Genomic DNA, 21,245 nt, shown 5'->3' with positions numbered 1-21,245 from the left:
ACTTTAGAATGGATTTGAAGGTATAATAGAACATTAGGGCAACGTTTGAATATACACACTGATATTTTTCTTTTTTAACATGATGAGATGTGATATTAGAACTTGGTTTTGTCCGCAGAATGGAGTTAAAGTAGTTTCTGACATATTGGACAGTTATCTTGTCATTTAAAGAATTAACAGTTACTACTTCAAGGTAGCAAATAGATTACCAAAAACCTATAAAACCCTGGTACTTGGTGTGTTGGAAACAACCAACAAATACTTGTCTCCGTTTTTGTTTCTCTTTTCTTTCCTTCTTATCATATCCCTTCAGTTAAAAATTGACAGTTACAGAAAAATAAATAAATAAATAAATAACAATCAGGAGGGTGTGTTTATTATTATTCTTCAATCATATAACAATTTCTGGTTGGTGAGATATATAAAATAAGAGACAGAAAACAGAAGGAAGTTAGTTGATCATTAATTTCAATCTTTATTCGCAAGTTAAAGGCAACAATATTATCAGATTTTAGTCGAGTTAGTAACTGAACATCATTTGGTTCCAAGAGTTTCAAATTAAAAAAGCACCAACATATGGCCAAAAAGGTTATTTAAAATCACATATCACATAATATGAACGAAAAGAAAAACCTACAAAGCAACCTAGAAGCAAAACCCCCTCAACGTAGAGAGCGCTAGCTGTACCTATACATAAAAGGAAAAAAAAAAAATAGAACCAAAAGGTACAAGAAAATTACTAACACTACTCTTAACACACATTACATTAATTCGTCACGGCCAAGCAAAAGCTTTGATGTGAGAGTTCGCCCACAATTCATTACAGGACACCTTTTTCTGCTCCCCATTTTCCCTTTTTCTTTTTCTTCAAGCATTATTCATATATATATATATATATATATATAGTTATATATTATTACTAAATTAAGAAAAAAGGGGTTTAATTATTATAATTTGTCTTAATTAAGGGAAATTCCACAGGTTTGTCTCTTGTTCGGTGTTTTCTGGGCTATTCGGTTCCAAACCAATGTCAAAAGGAGGAGGACTAAGCAGCATTCCCTGAGCCATGTTGACCAGAACATTGGGCATGTCAAAGATCAAATCCTCATCCACAAACTGGTTACTCATCCCAGTTTGATTCTCTTGTGCCTCTGAAAAGTTATTATTTGCTGTTTGTGTCCTCATAGCATCATTCGCTGCTCCGGCAGCAGCCGCGGCCGCTGCAGCCGCCACCTGAATGTCGCGCGCAGAGAGCGAAGCCGGGACAGGAAGCGAAGAAGCGGAGTCCGGAAAGTTGAGCCCAGCATCCTTACCTATAAACAAACACATGCATTATATATCATTATCATCGTAAATTATTTTCTAATGTTTACCAAATATAAAATGGTATCAATTTTATTTTCTTTTTTTTAGGTTAATTAAGAAACAATGTCCATTGTGTGTTTCTATATTATATACCTTCTATGTCTTCAGATTTTCAAAATAATTTATTCTTTTTGAGAAGTCTAGATATTTTATAGAAGTGAAGCAATTTAAAGTATCGGTGGTGCTTGATGAATATATCCCTACCCTTGAGAGCCAAAGCGGCAACGTCATACGCCACGGCGGCCATTTCCGGCGTGGGGAACGTGCCTAACCAAATTCTGTTAGGCTTCTTCGGCTCGCGAATCTCCGACACCCATTTTCCGCTGGTTCTACGCCTCACCCCGCGGTACTTTCCGGATCCGGAAGAGCCTCTGCTGCTGCTGCTGCTTGCATTGCCGGAATACATGGTGTCTATGTGTATGAAAAGTTGTGTTGAGAGTGAAATTCGAAGGTGATTGAGGGAAGCCATTTATTGAAGGCTGGAGAAGAAGTTGCGGAAGAAAGTGCAAACCAGTTGTTGCTGAATTGCGGCGTGTGAAGGGTTTCGGGTGTAAGCCAGCTTGGCGTTGGGAATGACGGATATCTGGGTTGGAAGAGCGTGTTCTGTTACAAAATTAAAATATAATAAAAAAGAAAAATAGAAAAAAAAAAGAAAAGAAAAGAAAGAAACTGAATTCAATTGCTTAACTTTTCCAACGTCAAATTTGTCCAACAGTGGTATTGCACTTTGTCAATATATTGTATAACATCACTAAACCACTGTTTTCCTTTTTCAATTATTTCCAACAAAGATTTTCGAGAACATAAAACATGGATATCTTCTCGTTGAGATATAATGAGTGTAATAACATGTTCGGGACAGCACAAAGGAATATACGTACGTACATTATTATTGACGTGGGATTCTCTTAGATGGAAAATTAAATTTAAAACAAGGACGAGGTTTATTCTTTTCTAGTTTTGTTCCATCTCTCATCGTCTTTTCGTCGTGTTTTAGTCTCCAACCAATTAATTAGGTACGGTTTTGTGATGTTGCCGCAACTGATGATTCATGACTATGAGCATTCATCAGAGACAGCATAGTGAAGTGCTAGTTTTGTTTCGTCAGCATCTTGGGAATCAATTGCAAATTATTAGCTCCTTCACAAATTATATTATGGATAGTATAAGTTAATTTGTCTGCCTCTTGGCCACTAAAATATGAATTAATATTAACTGAATTATACTCAAGAAATTCTGTCAATGTGTCTAAATTCAATTGGTTGAATAGAATATACAAGTTATTGATAAACTTCTGACATTATTTTTTATTTCTATAGATAAAAAAATACTCACTAGACTATCACCGGTTTTAATTGGTAATAGCCAGAATTGAAGGACTGTGTTATTAGGTGTTGGGCGACACGGCATTGCGGTCTTGATTTTAGGGCTTTTCTATGTGTGATTTGATTTTACATCATTACTAATTTTACATCATAACCAATTTTACACTTTGTAAGTTCATTTTTCTTTTTCTTTTTGTGGTTTAGCAACAACAGACAAGGATTTTTGTTGTTGAAAGGGATAGGACAAGGAAACTAATGGAATATCTGTTAACTATCTTTGAAGAAATTAACAAAGTGGATACGTTCAATGGACCGCGCGAGAGTTAGAATAGACCTTCTTTCAAGGTTCAACAAACAACTTGTCAGTTCATATTTTTAAATTAGTTAAGCTCCAATGGTCGTTCCAATACTGGTAGAAATGAGGAGCAATATGTGTATATCTTTTGAAAGTGTTTATTTTACACCCTGGTGGGTATATACACTCTTGGGGGAAAAATAAAGGAAAGAAAAAAAAACTGATAGATATAATGAATAATAAAATGAAAAGAGAAAGAAAGATAGAATGTTTGTTTAGAGCCGTTATGCGTTAAGTGAAAATCTACTAAGTTTCCGTGTTGATCAAGCCTAAATCAATTATATATCACTGTCAACTTTTTTTTTTTTGTTTTTACGTGATTTTGGAAATTTTACCGTCAAACCAAACATGTCAAGACAAAAGTGGAAATTAAAATGGGTGTGTAAAAATTAGAATACAAACTAATTAGGATTGTAAATCTCATAAAAAGTAATATTTTTACACCCTTGCCTAAGCATATATAGAGCAAAAAAAAACTTATAGATATAATGATAAGGAAAAGATAGATAGAATGTGTGTTTAGAGAGGTTATGCGTTAAGTGAGAATCCATTAAGTTTCCGCGTTGAGTTAGCCTGAATCAATTATATATTACTGTCAACTTTTTTCCTTTTTTTACGTGATTTTTGGAGATTTCATTGTAAAACTAAACATATCAAGACAAAAATAAAAATTAAGTTTGTTTGCAAAAATAAAAATAAAAATTAGGATTTAAAATCTTCTAAATTAAAAGTAATATTTTTATACCCTTACCTGAGCATATATAGAGCCTTTGAAGAAAGAGAGATAAAAGTAAGGTTAAAATAGTGGCAATGATAATTATAAGATGTTATAAGAAATGGAGAGACAGCAAAAATTAACATGAGTTATCAAGACTGATATTTTTAATAGAAGATATATATATATATATATATTATTGAGTGAAAATCATCTAAGTTTCACTAAACATGTGGGTTACTAGGTTAGAATACACTCTTGAAAAATATAGTAATAAGTGGGAAATAAAAAACCCGATAGCTAGACAGAATTAATTTCAATAATATAATGAAAAAGGAAATTAAGAAAGTAAGAATGGGTGTTTAGAGTGAGTAAGCACCAAGTGGAAATCAATTGAGTTTTTGCGTCGAACTTGAAGCAATCAGTAGTAAATTGAAAACTCAATTTTGATTTTAGTTTGGTGGATTTTGATGATATTGACTACAAAAAGCATTTTTATTTTTATTTTCATTTTGTATATATAGGAAGCATGAAGCTTTAAGAGCTTGCCAAGGCATACACATTATACTGTTTATAGTCTCACTTAGTTACTAGTAAAGTGTAATTATTGTTTCTTTTCTAGCTAGTTGAGGAAAAATTATTAGATAATTTTCATGTGACATGTATTTAATTTTTTTAATTTACGAAGAAAATATATATGATTAATAATATTTGATTGTGTTACAATATATAGAAATTAGTTAAAATGATGATGGTTGACCATCTAATAATGTTTCTTAGTTGAGACATATTATTTGGATACCGGTTACGAAAGAAATGGGAAGATATATTGTGTATATCTTTGTAAAGTGTTTATTTACACCCTGACAAGTATATAAACTTTTGGAAAATATAAAAATACTAAGAAGCAAAGAGATAAGAAGATGATGCATACAATGAATAATATAATGAAAAAGAAAAAAAAAATGTGTGTTCAGAATGGCCATGCGTTAAGCGAAAACCAATTAAGCGAAAAAATGTGATGTTAAGGTTTTTATAAAATCCAATAATCATTTATCATATGTTACGTTAGTTTCGTCCTATTATGTTGCTGAGTCTTTGTGAAGCATATAGTCTAGCTATTTATTTTTATTGAAAAGATTTTGAAAACATAATTTAACCCTTAGTTTTTTTCTTCTGTCTTTACATATACAATCATTAAATATAAATTATAATACAACTTTCATTCCTCATCTTACTTTTTTTTTTTTTTGTTTCAGTCTGTTTTTCTAAGTTTATTTTTTTTATATTTTGATCCCTTAAAATATCTCTATTAGTGCAAATTAGTCCATTCCTTAGTTTTTTGCACTAGTAATGTTAATTTAGGTTTATGTGTTGACATCTAAGGTGACAAATCTCACAATTTATCATCATTCTTTTATTAAATATTAATTTATTAGTTTTGCTAAAAATATCATTAGGAGATTCAAACCCACGGTCCTTTTTCCTTTTTTTCTTTCTTCATCCTTTCAACCATTGGATTAATTTTATATCTCTTAATTTGTCATCACTTGTCTTCTAATTGATGAAATTTATATAATAAAGTGATAAATGAATGAAATGATCAGTTTAGTCCAACAAAAACACTTTAAAGAACTAGAATATATATATTTTTTAACTCAGAACCTAATTAGAAAATAAAAATAAGAAGAGGAAAAAACATATCTTAGTCTTAAATATACTTTTATTATAATATATTTTACTATTAATGTAAAGACATAATGATTACACTATCAGTTTAATTTTCATTAAAAAAAATATTACACTACTAACAGGAGACTAACCAAATGACCACCCATTATTAGTTAATAATTGAATATATTCTGTAGTGAAATTTTCCTACTTGTTAAAGATCTGGGTTATGAGAAAGATTGCATATAGGATTTGAAAAAAGGTATACTTACAGGAGACAAACAAAATGACAACCAATTAATAATTGAATCTTTTTTGTAGTGCAATTTTCTTATCTGTTACAAAGGTTATGAAAAAAATTGCATATATTTAGCCGTCATTCTTAGGACAGGATTATACATATATAAACAAACTTATATATAAAGTTAGTATACAAGTTTGTCTTCGAAAGTGGGAACCTATTGTGTCGATTTGATATTCAAAGATTTATATGTATACAATATATAATGTTGGAATTTATTAACTTCAATATAAATTACTCTCTTAATCTATGAATTTGTTAATTTTATGACAAATACGCATAAATTTTCAATAATTATATTGTTAATACTAATTAACAACTATTTTAGTTTATTTTATTAGTAAATGATATTGATATCATAATATTTATTAGTTTAATTTATATAGATAAACATTGATAGATAGATAGTGTAAAATATTTATATAACATCTAACAAAAATTTCCTTATTAACATATTATATTAATGAATAAAATATCATGGTAAAATAATTAAATTTTATTGAATGACTGTATAAAAATATTTATAGTATAATTGTATAAATTAAACCCATTTTTTATTTGCATTCTTTATTTGTTTTTTTATCAGCTATTTGGATTCTTCATGTTTAGTACTCGTTCCATTCTCGTAAATAAAAACATTATCTTGCCTTTCCATCTGAGCTTAGAGGAGTCATATTCAATAGGTCCACATGTTGGAGCATCGGATGAGGTTTAAGTGCATGCACTTAAAAAAATTGAATTGGTATATCATTGCTTCTTGACCTATCACATATGGGGGAGCAAATTAACGTACCAACTTGCAGGCAATTAACCCAATTGTATTTTCCATGAATAAAAAGTTAAAAAAAGTTTTGTATGGTGCTTTCCAAATTTGGAAAGTTGAGGACTGTAATTGGGATTGACAGGGCTTAAATTTTTGTATGTACAATTTAAATATTTTTTTTTCTAATCAGCAACCAGCTTTAGTCCTGCACTTGATAAAAATCAACGGTTAATAAATGCTTATCAAGTGATCATAATTCATAACTGCATGATCATCAGGATTCCTTAACAACTTTACTAAGTCGTATGTCTCATTAAATAGCTTCTAGCCAGCTTTTTACTTATTTTTTACAGCAGCTAGCCTTTTACATTTTTTTGTTTTGTTTTTTAAGAGAGCTGGCCTTTTACTTAAGCAAAGGGAATATGGGATTCAACTAAATTTTTTGCTTTTAAGCACATAATTAATTCAATGGTTGTAACTTAATTGAAAACATATTCTCACACAATACATCTTTAAAAAAAAGATGACAAACTTTAAGTGTGACTAAGTAATAAATTAAAAATTAATCTCATATGAATTCAAATGACCAAAACTTATGAGGATGTCCTGGGGTTCCACCCAGAAAGTCAAAGACTAGAATTATGTGGATTAAAAAACTAATTCATAATTAATAAGATGAGTAATATATTACATAATATATATTTTAAAATAATTTATGTATATTTAGGTAGCATTTGATTTATGTTTAAGAGGTTAAAATATACTTTAAAGTTAAAAATTAAAATTAAAACTGCTTGCCAATTATGTAATATTTTTTTAACTTAGTGGTTGCTTTAAAGTAATTTTTTTTTTGGATAATGTATTCTTGAATCTTAAGATTTGAAATAAAGATTGGAAAGTTAAAGTAGAAGTCAAGAGCTTCAAAAACTAAATTTTGTGAAAATTCCATCTTCAAAGTTTTCTTCATAAAAAGGCTAAAAGAGTGATTTTTTTATATATAAAAAACTTGAAATTCTATTTCCATAAATAACCAATCCATTTAAGTAAAGGGAAAACTCAAAATAAAGGAAGTTAACACTACCTCTATTCTTGTCTAATTAAAGCTTTATATATAAGCTTTATGATCTGGTTGTCTTTTTGTATAGGGCCCTTGTTTAGTCTTTTATTTTTGGGCTCTTAAGCCCTCCAAACAACAACCTAAGGAGTCTAGGATCGATAACATTCATCGAGGGGAGGAAGAATCGAGTGTATTTTTAAGTATTATATGTCAGACCTTCACTCATGTGTTGTTATATCGTTAATATATATATATGATTAAAAAAGATTCAGTATACTTTCACCATATGAGTTTATAATTTTTAAGTAATGGTTTTTATCCATAAAAGAATCAAAGACAAGTAATAAAAAATTTATAATAATTTACGTATTTAATTTTTAAATTAAGTTATAAATCTTTTGAATATTTTTAAATAATGTATTAATATATTGTTACATGATTATATTGCATAATTTTTTATCTTTTTTTTACTGTATATAATTTTTTGTCTGAATTTTTTTATATCCATAAATTACCTTCAACTTCAATTAATTTGAGTTGGCTGAACCTATTTAAAAAGAAGTAAAGCTTTTAATGTTTATTTTTTCATTCACAAAATTTAAACTTAAAACCTTATAAAAACCAAACACTTTGTCATTTAAATTGTATAAATTTTTTATATCATCAATAAATTAAAATAAAATGCTTAATATTAAAAACATATGAACTCGAACCACTAACATTTGTCAAAGGATAAACCACCACATCTCAGGTCTAAGTGATTCTATCATAAAGACCAAGGAGACCTGATTCTATCATAAAGACCAAGGATAGATAATAAAATAATTGTTTAGTTTCAAATAGACTACCAGCTCAGCAACTTATGAGATAAAATATATAGAATAAACTACATTGACATCTTGAGGTTTCTTCAAATTGAAGTATCAGTATATATATCATTTGTGCAGTTACAATATGTAACCAGCAACCCTTGATTTTCTCAAATAGTCATCAATCGTTAAAAAGAAAATACTTGATGAGAATGAAAAGATTATGGACCTATAGACTATACATATCTGGGGGTTAAGTCTTCATGTCGGTCAGTTAGCAAGTCAAGAATGAGATTAATAAATACAGAAAGGATGTTACTGGTGGAGCTGACCTCAAAAGAGCCGTGGATTTTGTTCAATGCATGTTGCGAATAGAAGCGATTTATGCCGAATTTTCTAATTAAGACAAGTTGTGCATAGAAAATGAAGGGTTATACGCAGTTTTTTTTTTTTTTTTTATGTGGGGTTTGCTTTGCACATCTCACCAAAACCAAATTTGCTTCACAGTCACACTTGGTGTTGATGGAGACAATGGGTGTGGAGAGGAAAAGGGTGAAGAAAAGGATTTGATGATTTCAATTGGTCGCATCTGGTGCAGTAACTTTGGAGTGCACTATTACGGATATTTGATTTGCAAACGGGTTATGCCGCGAACCGCGTATTCAACATTAATATGCCTCTTTGTCCTGTGTAAATCTATGGACAAATCTAACCTTGTTTTTTAGGATTATAGGTTTATTTATGATTAATATTTGACTAATATTTTTAATGAATTCATTTTTTAATCATATTTTTTTATTTATAAAGTTTGAATTCAAAATTTTACTTAATTAAGAAATCCAAACTCAATTTTACTTGAACTTAGTACTTATTGATAACTTATTCTTGTTAGATGCAAGATCTAATATTCTCTTAAAAGATTCACATTTTTTGAACAGTTGTATATTAATAATAAAACTTTTTGTTTAATAGAATATTTTATATAACATGATATTATATTTATATTTAAAATTATTTATTTTAAAAAATATATAATAAAATATACCTTAATTTAAGTTTTATATTTCTTTTAATCTAAGATTTAACTATGATATATTATGTTAAAATGTCAGGTTGATCCCGCCTTATTTTATAAATACCTTTAATTTATTTTTTGATCAAATTATTGCCTATATAAGAGTTTATATAACTTATAAAGTGTAATAAAATAGTTTTCTAGTCGTGTGTAAGAGTTAACATAACTTTTTTTAAGGAAGAGTTAACATAACTTAAACATGTATAAATTCATCTTAAATAATTTTATATGATCATCAAATCACATATTATCATTTGAATAGTTTTAAAATAATTAATTTAAAAGTTAATTAACTTAGCATGTAGGATAAGTTATAATTAAATGACTGTATGCATAATTTTTTTTCTCATAAATTAATCTCATATGTACGTATGTGTTTCTATGCTCGTGTATGTGTATTATTGATAAGGACTTTTTTGTTTTTGCTTTTTGTAAGGTGCACCTGTATGCGTATATGCATGCATGTGTAAATTAATTGTGTCTAGTAAATTGTGTGTGTTGCAAATTATACATGGTTAAAAACATAAATAACTACATTACTGGTAATTTTAAGTGTTTTGGCTCCTAATTTCAAAATTGTGTTATAATTTGTTATGAAGGAAATATTGTGTGTATTGTTGATTATTTGTCTGTAGAGTTTTAAGTCAAAAGATAGGGTATATGTATATTGAAAATTTGATTTTTATCACTAAGATTTAGGTGATTTAAATGCAAAGCGAAATATTACATTTTACTATATGAACCTTAATTAAATAGATACATTAGAAGTTATTTTTATATCAACTTCTAAGAGAGCTTATTTATCATAGTTAATGACAATCTTCACTATAAATAGAGAAGAGAATTAGTGGAGAATCACATTACATGAAGAGAGAGTGTGTGAGAAGAGAGATTGTGAAACAAAGTCACTTTGTTGAGAGAAAAGTGTCTTTGTGTGAGAGTGTTATCATTTATTGTAACCATTGAGTGGGGTACTCGGGTTAGTACAGTGATACACTATTTAGGGTGGGCTACAATCTTGTAATCATTTTTGTGATAATGAAATACTTTTTGAGACGATTCCGTTGACGTAAGCAAAAGGTATCGAACCATGTTAAATTCTTGTGTTTGTTATTATTTTTCCTATGGTGTAATATTTGTTGTGTTCTCACGATCCTTTGTGGGGGTGAGTAATTTTATTTGTGGGAGTGTTGATTACACAACAGTGGTATTAGAGCTATGGATGGAAGCACACAAAGGTTCGAGATATCGTTGTTTGATGGAAAAAAATAAATTTTATGATTTGATAAAGTACTATTCAAGACCTTTTGGTGCAGCAACGTCTTGATCAAGCGTTAGAAGATGAAAGACCGGCTTCTATAAATGAAATCGAGTGGACTAAGATCCAAAGGAGGGTTGTGAACACGATTCGGTTAGCTCTTGCTCCCGAGATAAAACACAACGTGTTGAAGGAGACAACACCGAAGGCCTTGTGGGAGAAGCTCGAGAATATTTACGAGTCAAAGTCGCTAACCAATCGCCTTTGTTTGAAGATGGAGTTGTATCAACTCAAAATAGAGATGAGAGGAGATCTTCATGGCCACATCAACAAGTTCAATCAGTTAGTAAGTCAATTGTTGAATGCAAATGATAAACTCTCTGATGAGGAGCATGCACTGTTGTTGTTGGCCTCACTACCAAGGTCCTTCAAAGCTTTGGTTCAAACGTTGCTTGTGGGGATATCAACTTTGAATTTGGAAGAGGTGATTGTCGCTCTTAGAGAAAAATGAGAGAATGATGAGAACTGAAAATGTTGATGATAAACACAATGCAATAGTTGTGGTGGAGTCTGAGCGAGGGAGGAATCATTCAAGGAGATATGATGGTCCAAGAGGAAGATCAAAATCGCAATCATGCCCGCAACGAGATATGAGTAACATTCAATGTTACTATTGTGGTGAGAATAGTCATGTGCAAGTGAGGTGCAAACAAATGAAGGAGGACTTGAAGAAATTAAGAGATATGAACAAAGATGGCGGCAACTCCCAAGCTAATGTAGTAAAAAGTGTTGAAGATGATGTGATTTTGGCAACAAATAATGAGGTTGCTAAAACAAAATGGGTGATGGATTCTACTGTCTCAAAGCACATTTGCAGATATCGAGAGATGTTTGATACTTTAAAAATCGATGGAGAATTCGATCATTTCAAGTTAGGGAATGATGAAAAAATAAAGGTTGAAGGCATATGGAGCGTGAAGATGAAGCTCCATGATGGTGTCATTCGAACTTTCTCAAATGTGAGATTTATACCTTTTGTTGTTGTCAATATGATTTCTATGGGGGAGATGGCATCACAATGGTACAAATATGTTAGTTCAAAGTGGGGATGCAAGGTGTACAAGAGGAGAGACACTTGGTGTTGCGAGGACAGAAAAATAAAGGTAACATTTGTTATTTGGATGGTCAAGTCTTGAAGAAGAACCATTATAGCAAAGTGAAGAAGAAAGTGAAATTTTCTAATGTTGTGGAAGTGTTGAGAGATTCTTCCGTTGGAGGGGAGTTTGTTCACTTTCAAATTGATTGAAGTTTATTTCTCCTTTGAATTGAGGGGGAGAATTGTATAGTTTCAAGCCAAAAGATAAGGTGCATGCATATTGGGAATTGGATTTTTATCATTGAAATTTAGGTGACTTAAATGTAAAGTGAAAGATTGCATTTTAATAGATGAACCTTAGTTGAATGGATGCATTAGAAGTTGTTTTTGTTTCAACTTTCAAGATGACTTATTTATTATAGTTGGTGGGACAATCTTCACTATAAATAGATAAGAGAATTAGTGGAGAATCATAGCCCATGAAGAGAGAGTGTGTAAGAAGAGAGATTGTGAAATAAAGTCACTTTGTTGAGAGAAAAGTATCTTTGTGTGAGAGTGTTATCATTTTTTGTAATCATTGAGTGGGGTACTCGGGTTTGTAGAGTGAGACACTATTTGGGGTGAGCTACAATCTTGTAATCATTTTTGTGATATTGAAATACTTTTTGAAACGGTTCTGTGGACGTAGGCAATAGGGGTCGAATCTTCTTAAATTCTTGTGTTTGTTATTATTTTTCCTACCGTGTAATCTTTGTTCTGTTCCCATGATCCTTTATGGGGGTGAATAATTTTATTTATGGGAGCGTTGATTACCCAACATCTATGTGATTAGATAAGTAAATGCACTACGTTTAGTTTAATTGTAAAAATATAATTGAAATTCATAATAAATATTCTTTTAATATGTAAATTACATTTTGAGTTTATAATAAATAATTTAAATTGTAATATAAGGTATTTTTAATCATTAAAGCTTCGTTAAAAAAATATTGAAATTCAATTTAAAAATAAAGAGCAAATTGGTAATGATAAGTGATGAGAATCATACACACAAAGATAAAAGAAAGGTAATTTAGTACAATTAAGAGGGGAATTATTTTACTAGTCACGGAGGTAATGTATGAAATATATCATTCAAAGAAGAGAAAAAGAAAAATAACAAGAATGTTTATTAAGACAATGAGAAGAATAAAAATTTCCCTCTTGAAGTTATATTTTTAAATTTATAATAATGCAAGAGTAGATGTTATATGACTCATAATTTTAAATTTATGTTTCTAATTTTATCATATAAAACAAAAAAATTTCAAAGTCAAGATCGTTATCTGATCCGTAACAACCCACTTGTCCCCGTGAACTTAAAAAGAGCATTCAATACAAATTTGAACTTGATCAAAGTTGAATTCTTGAATATGATTTTACGATTATTTACCTATATAAATATTTGTTTGGAACAGAGACAAAGTTATATGAATTTTATTCAAGGTGTTATTTATGATACAGAAATGTTAAGTACTACTTGTCATGAAGTAAGACGACACACTCAATAAAAAGTAAGACATATTTGTTTCAATGAAACTCATGAATTTTATATATAATGATAAAAATTATGATAAAAAAAGTAGTTGCATTTCTAATTACATTATAGTTGGTGGAGTACGATAAACCTACAACAAAATAATGAAAATATCTGGGTCGACATGCTTCGATTCAGTTTTCTTTCATAAATTCAAAATGTGCATTCAGACGTGTAAACTGCAAATATAGTGCAACTGTTGAAGGAGATTGAGAAAATCCTGAATAGACGTGGTGATGATTTGAATTAGATATTTCATTTTGGGCCCTGCTTACAGATTGAAAACTCCAATTGGGCCTTGTAAATTGAAAAGTCATGCTTGCTAGGTATATACATAAAAAAAATATATTATTAGATCAAAATTAATTATTACAAAATTAATTATTACTAAAAAAATATAATGTATATTAAACATAAAAAAATATGGCAGATACATGAAGAAAATCCCTATCAATTTCCATTTTCTAATGTTTTAGCATATAAGTTGGTGAGTTGGCCCGTTTTGTCTTGGACTTTGGAAGCCATCAAGAAAAAGGTGTATCTCTTGTCCATATTGATGGAGTTCAGGTTCTTAAGGTTAATGGCCAAATTCAAGAATAAGCATTTAAATTTATTATACATGAGTGGATAGTGATTACAATCTGTCCCTTGATAAATTTTTAAATTACATTGTAATCCCCTTTAACATATACCAAAAAATTAAAAATGTTTTTTTTTTCTTTTTGAGTTTAATGTTTATACATTGACAGTCGTCAATGTAAGATAATTTTATATTATCATCCAATCATAAATAATTGTTTGAATTATTTTAAGATAATTATTTTAAAAATTAATAAACTTATTATATAGGATAGATTGTGATTGAATGATTGTATAAAACTTTTTATACCTATAACCTTTTTTTCTCTTTTATTATTCTTACCATCATTTGTAGTTAGGGTTAAGTTATTACTATCAACTTTGAAACTCAGAAGATAACACCAAGAATTAGTAAAATTTCAAATTCAATATAAAGAAAATTTAAAGCCTCATTTCTTTTTTCTGAAGTCTTAAGATAAAGTGTTCAACTTTAATTACTAATGATGGTAAAAATTATAAAGAAAATATATCTATAAGAAACTCGCTCACTCGTGACTTTTAAATGTAATAAAAAAGTATACATTTAATTTTTTTTAAAAAGAGAAAAAAAAACATAATTTAAACGTTTCTAACAGAGATAAGTAATTCGTCAAAATAAAAAAGAGATTAGTAATAAGTGATAGTATTAGCATTGCCCCACATAAAAGGTATTACCGAATCTCTAAAATGCAAGACACCCTGTGGGCATTTTGATGAAAATAATACAATGATTAAAATTAAGATTAAAATATATCACTTTGAATCCTGAAAAATTTAGAATCAATCACATTAATATTTGAAAAACAAAATCATTGTTTTTTTGTTTTTGAAAGAGAAAAATGTTTATAAATTTAGTTCTTTAGGAATAATATTTTTTTAAAAAAAATTATTCAGAGACAATAAATAACGCGATAAATCCTTTTTTTCTGAATAAAATGGTATTTCACTAAAAAAATTGGCAAGGACATTCTGCTGCTAGAAACTAGAAAGGTACTTCCTTTAATTATTTCTGCTTAAAACCAATTCCCCCTTACTTTCTTACTTATCATCATTAAGTTTCTCTATTACCCAATTAATGACCGACAAACCATTCCAACAAATACTACAGGAAATATGTACTACTTCGTCCATTTCAAAATAATCATAACTTTAGGGTTACATATAAAAGTAATTAAACAATCATCATACTAAGTTTATTCAATTATGTTGATTATATTTTATTTTACTAAATAAATATATGGAAAGATAACAATAAAATTTAAAAATACAATTAATAATTTTAATATTCTAAATTAAGAAATAATTTAAAACAAACAGCATATAGTTTTAAATTAAGATTGTTTTTAGAATTCCTTAATTCCTCTTCATTTTCCCTCCCACACACTGCCGGATATTTTCCAGCCACCAATGAAATCCCCCTTTGATTCTTCTGACTCACACAGGCATTCCTCTTTTGGGTCACACCAGGAGAAAATTAAATACTTATTACTAGATAAACTTATTTAGAGATCGAATGATATACTTACTGTTCATAATCAATGGTTAAGTTTGAATATATTTATGACTATAGTAATAACCAAAGCAATAGGATACCAAAACAAGGGATTGTACTTTCTCATTGAAATGGATTGACGATAAACTTTAAATATATTTTCGTCAATAAATATAATTTTATAGAAATTTGAGGAAGAAGACAATTTTTTTTTTGGAGATTTTGTATCATCTCCGTATGTCCTTTATTATGGGCTAATGTATTAAATTTTGAATGTTCAGAACAATCTAAAATATATGATTGCAAGTATAATCGAACAAACTAATAATATGCATTAAATTAAAAATGTTATAGAAAGAAGAATGGAACATCGAAAGAGGAAGGTATAATAGGAAGAAGAAAGAGATATTGAAAGGAGAAGATGTCATTGAAAGGATTTACTCTATTAAAGAAAGAAGAAATGATTGAAAACATTATACTAACATGTTGATTCGTGAGTATCATGGAGACTTAGGATATGAGAGTGTTTACAAATTTCAATCTTTATTACAACATACAAGTTCTATATTTATAGAATATAAATTATAATTTCCCTAACCACTGCAAACTTTTGCTAAATTTTCATCGCCTATGATTTTGGTCTTCAATTTTTACTATTGATGACTTTGTTTTCAAATTTTCACTGTCAATGACTTCGATTTTTAATTTCTACCATTGATGATTTTAATCTTCGATCTCTATTATTGATAGTTTTATCTTTAATTTTTACTATCGATGATTTTGATCTTTGATCTTCACTATTTATGTATGATCTTCATTTTTTGATAATCAAAATATTAAAACACCAGTTTTCAATATAATAAAAAATAATGTATTAACAATTATTATACTATAGAAACAAATTTATTTAGAGAATGATATACTTACTCATAATATCAATGGTTAAGTTTGAACATACATATATTTATGACTATAGTAATAGTAATAATCCAAAGCTAGAGGGTACCATACAAAAATAAGGGATTGTAATTTGTGATTGAATTGGGTCCCGGACGAACACCATCATGGGACAAAGTCCCCCACATTGGATATCTGCTATCTCTTTACAGTGACCCTTACCCACCAGCAGCAAATTTGAATTTGAGCGCTGCTCATTTGACATCCTAAGCTTTTTGGTGGATATTGTATCTCAGGTGACCCCATTACAATGATCGTCATCGAATCAAACTATGACACACTCCATTGCAGCCCCTTAAAGTTGGCTTGGCCCTGTCCATCGTACAATCCCTTCTTTCTAACTTGACAATACATTTAGATGCGCCTAATATCAAATAATTACTTAATTGTTAATTAATTTTGTTGCTATCAATGGAGTACGTGTGTAATACATGACTTTTTTTGTAAACTAATCATTGATTCCTCTCCCAGCACCCCATATGTGAAAAAAAAAGGATAGTAAAAAGAAATTCATTAAATTGAGAATATTGCTTTATTCTGTTTTAGAAATTAAGCATATATATATATATATATATATATATGAGAATTGTTAAAAACATATTTTCTAACATATTCTCTTTTATTAATTGAAATTTATGATTTTTTTTATACAGATAGAGAGAAATTGGCAAATTGCTACTAGTATGTTTCATGAAGAAAAAGCAAGTTGACTTTCATGAACGTGTTGTTTGTTAGGACTTAGGACCCCTTTTGTGATTATGCTTTACAAATTGTGTGATCCGATGCCTGAAGAATTGGGTGAGTGAGATAAAATGTCAACTTGAAGTTGTGATGAATCAATGTCATCAATGGAATCGTGTCCGTTGATCAGATGTTACAATATATGTTAGAGAAGGACATGCAGCTATGCTATTGCTCAATGAGGAGATAGGGGGGACCCATTTATTTTAATTGTGATTGTGAGAGGCGACAAAAATAAAGCCTAGGGTTCGGGCTTACGAAACCCTGCAGAGCCCTGTTGCTTGAAACGAAAGAGCATCCAAATCCAATCATTCACTCTTTGATTTGCCACGTAAGCAGCCTGCAAAGTTGATGCGTAGGGGGACTAGAGGGGAGGGTATGGCAGCCTGCAGCACCTGATCAGCTTGCTTCCTGGGTATAGTGTCATGCTCTCATGTTCATCACTCATGCCCACTCTGGATACTGCATATTCTCTTTCTTAACAAATGTTAAATTTATATTTCTTTTTCTTCTTCTTCTTCTTAATCCGTTAATTGACCCTCCACTCTTGACAGATTAGTTAGTTAGTTAACTTTGCTCATTAGTTAGTTGTTAATTACAACTTAACTGTATAGCTTAGCTGTGATTTTTTCGAGCTAATCAGCCAAGTTAACTAACTAATATATCAAAGATCAATTAACTTTTTTCTTATTGGATATATTGGTTTATTTTGGGATAAAAATTTTAAATTGTAATTTTTTGTCTAAATCTAAAAATCAAACTTCAGATCTTGATTAAACTTGAGTGTTAAACCATTTTATTGTTAGATAAATTTTATTTTTTTTATTGAATCTCTCTTATCCTAATATGGGTTTCACCATGGGTATGTGGAGCATTAAAATAATGAGAGGGTGAGAAAGAGTCAGAACAATCAGGCTCATAAATTTGTGAAACATTATCACAATAATCCTTAAAATTAGAAAGATATCAAATAAATCCCTAAAATTGAAACTATGACACAACTTTAGCTCCACCTGACATGTATAACTTATTATTGTTATAGTCCTTAACAGTATATATATATATATATATATATATATATATATATATATATATATATATATATATATATATATATAGTCCCTAATATTTTTCTAATTTCAGACACTATTATGACAATGTTTCATAATTTCAGGAATTAAAATGATAATTTATTCAATTTCAAGTAAAAACTCATTCAATTCAATCGTATAGATAAATTATATATATGTTTTGTTATTTTGGATTTTTTGTTCAATTTATATTCTTTTTATAGTATTTTCTTAGATATAACACAAATAAAAAATAAAAAACATAACAATTAGGATAAAAGAATCTAAAATAGTATATCCTATATATATATATATATATATATATATATAACTTCTATCAGGACATTGCATGCATGCATTAACTATAATGTTTTTTCAGCTGACAAGAGTTTTTTTTTAATAGCATTGTATATTTAAATTGTTTGAATAAAAAAAGAGACATGATTTGAGATAATAATCTTAATTTATTTATAAAAATAATATAATATAGAGAAAATCATTGCACAATTATATAGACTTTTACTTTTTTATTTTTTGGACATCTTCTAGCCTTAAGTCCCGAGTGCCGCACCTCTGTAATATAATAAATAGTTTAATATAGTAATAGTAACAAAGGATATTACAATAATTAAAAGGTATGTAGAATAGCTTTTACTATATTTTATTCTATTATCACAATGTAAAATAAAAGAAAAAGATAAAAGGGAAATTTTATTAAAATATTAAGTTTAAATATGGTAAAGAAAACAATAAAATGTCAACTATAAGTTATAAAGCTATATGAAGAATATGAGAACATGAGAATTGTGAGGTTCGGTAAAAATTACTATATATGGAACTGTTATTGTTTAGCTTTCACAAGTTTTCCTCAACAACCAATTCATACCATTTATCAATTTTCATAATACTAGCAGTATGATTATCAATTTTTATATATATATATATATATATATATATATATATATATATATATATATATTAATTTTACACCAAAAAAATTGTGTGTTAATATTATGTACTATACTAATACTGTAAATTCGCAATATTTATATTAATAATATAATTTCTAGTATATAAATTGTTACACCAACATAGGCTAACTCGATATATATATATATATATATATATATATATCTTACATTATACCTTTTAAACTGACCCAAATTCTGTTAGTGCTATAATACAAATAAGATTTGTCCACGTGAGACATGTACTCATTTTGTTAATTGAACAATAATTGTGGTGGGATGGTGTTTATTTTTCTTGCTATTATTTTCTGCTCATGCATGGATGGAACCATCTGCACTGCACGTTCTGCTATATATACTTCAAAAGCAAGCTATCAGTTCTGTACCTCTGCCAGTCAAGATTCTTTACACCGTTACCTCTTGTGTCTTGCCCGATTTCCTCTTTCTTTTGTTGTGCCTAACGCTCCCTTTTTCTAAGACAAAATGATAATTGAAACCAATCATGCAATATGATTTTCAAGAAAATTGCTGATTAATTGTCCATCTCATTTTGGGAGTAAATTGATGTTGGAGGAAAGAGAGAGATAAAATAAATAGAAAAAAATATATAAATATGATAAGTGATGAGATAATAATTAAGAAAGAAAGATAATAAAAGAAAATAATGTGAAATTGAGTTGAAAGGAAAAATGAGTCTATGCTTATAATAACCCAATTTTCAAATAATCATATGATAGCTAGATAATGTTTAACAAATAAATTATGAGAATCAACTTTCTACTTTGAGTATGGTAACTTGTGTGTGTGCGCGCGTGAATAGTTTGTGTATGATAATTAGTTACTGTTCTAAGTGTTGCTGGCATAGAATTGTAGGGGCCTACGGGGTGATGACACTCCAATGTTGTCATTGCTTTCTTTTAAATAGTGTAGTATTAGGATATTATTGGATCGTTACCTGTGTGATTTCATTCCTTACATTGACATTGTTGACGGTTAACTATCCTCAACGTTCAATTCCTTAAATCTATTATCATAAAAGTTAATTATCTTGAAATAGTTGTTAGATTTGTAAAAATGAGCTCTTTTATTGATTGGGGAATAATTCCCTATTTATACAAGTAACAAATGCAGAGTTAGTTGTACAATAAAAATATTAGCTTATTCCAACAGCCCCCCTCAAGCTGGATTATGGATATCAACCATATTCAGCTTAGAAAAAAGAGTGGAAAAGCTAGGAAATGGAACAGTCTTGGTGTGAATATCAACCAATTGATCCTTGGAGGCAATAGGCATGAGATGAATGATTCCATTTTGTACTTTCTCTCTAATTAAGTGATAACCAATCTCTATGTGCTTGGTCCTTTCATGGAAAGTTGGATTTTGGGCAATTTTGATGGCGGATTGATTGTCGCAATATAAGTAAATTGGGAGAGATGCAGAATGATGTAAATCAATTAGAAGGTACTGCAGCCACTGAACTTCACATGCAGTATTTGTGAATGCTCTATACTCAACTTTACTTGAACTTCTTGAGACTGTAGGTTGCTTCTTAGACTTCCATGAAATCAAAGAAGGACCAAGAAATACACAATAACCAGTTATAGATTTTCTGGTATCCGAACAAGCTGCCCAGTCCGAATCACAGAAGGTCGTGAGCTTAAGATCTTTAGTGGAAGAGAAGAAAAGACCTTTCCCTGGACAGCCCTTGACATACCTAAGTATATGAAGTGCTGCATCATAATGACTTTGATAAGGAGAATCAAGGTATTGGCTGAGTTTATGCACAGAAAAACACAGATCTGGCCGAGTATTGGTAAGGTAGATAAGCCTCCCAATGAGTCTTTTATAGCTTGTTGGATCGGGGCAGTAGAGTATTAGCAGAAATCTCGGGTTTAAAATTAGAAATCATGGGAACCGAGGCTGGTTTGCAGCCCAAAAGACCAGCATCATCCAACAATTCAAGTGCATATTTTCTTTGAGACAACACTATGCCTGATTTTGACCGAGCAACCTCCAGGCCTAAAAAGAATTTA

At 29.4% G+C, this 21,245-nt stretch overlaps 1 protein-coding gene across 1 annotated transcript; it reads right to left on the bottom strand.

The window, feature by feature from the left end:
* Positions 1-746: 746 nt before the first annotated feature.
* Positions 747-2,064, bottom strand: LOC114369513 (ethylene-responsive transcription factor ERF024-like). The gene is made up of 2 exons (XM_028326747.1): positions 1,570-2,064; positions 747-1,313 (listed from the first exon to the last, which is right to left on the bottom strand). The coding sequence occupies exons 1-2, from the start codon at positions 1,832-1,834 to the stop codon at positions 964-966; spliced, it is 615 nt and encodes a 204-aa protein (XP_028182548.1). The 5' UTR covers positions 1,835-2,064; the 3' UTR covers positions 747-963.
* Between the last annotated feature and the right edge of the window lie 19,181 nt (positions 2,065-21,245).

Source organism: Glycine soja, chromosome 10, assembly GCF_004193775.1.
Source record: "Glycine soja cultivar W05 chromosome 10, ASM419377v2, whole genome shotgun sequence".
Taxonomy (NCBI): domain Eukaryota; kingdom Viridiplantae; phylum Streptophyta; class Magnoliopsida; order Fabales; family Fabaceae; genus Glycine; species Glycine soja.
The sequence above is the reverse complement of the archived record's forward strand: the minus strand, read 5'-3'. Positions and strand labels throughout refer to the sequence as shown.

What these genes read in the sequence shown, in the direction of transcription:
- LOC114369513 (XM_028326747.1), bottom strand. Translation starts at nt 1,834, where the DNA reads ATGGCTTCCCTCAATCACCTTCGAATTTCACTCTCAACACAACTTTTC. An exon ending in TGCCGCTTTGGCTCTCAAGG is followed by an intron (nt 1,314 to 1,569) that starts GTAGGGATATAT and finishes GTTTGTTTATAG; the next exon opens with GTAAGGATGCTGGGCTCAAC.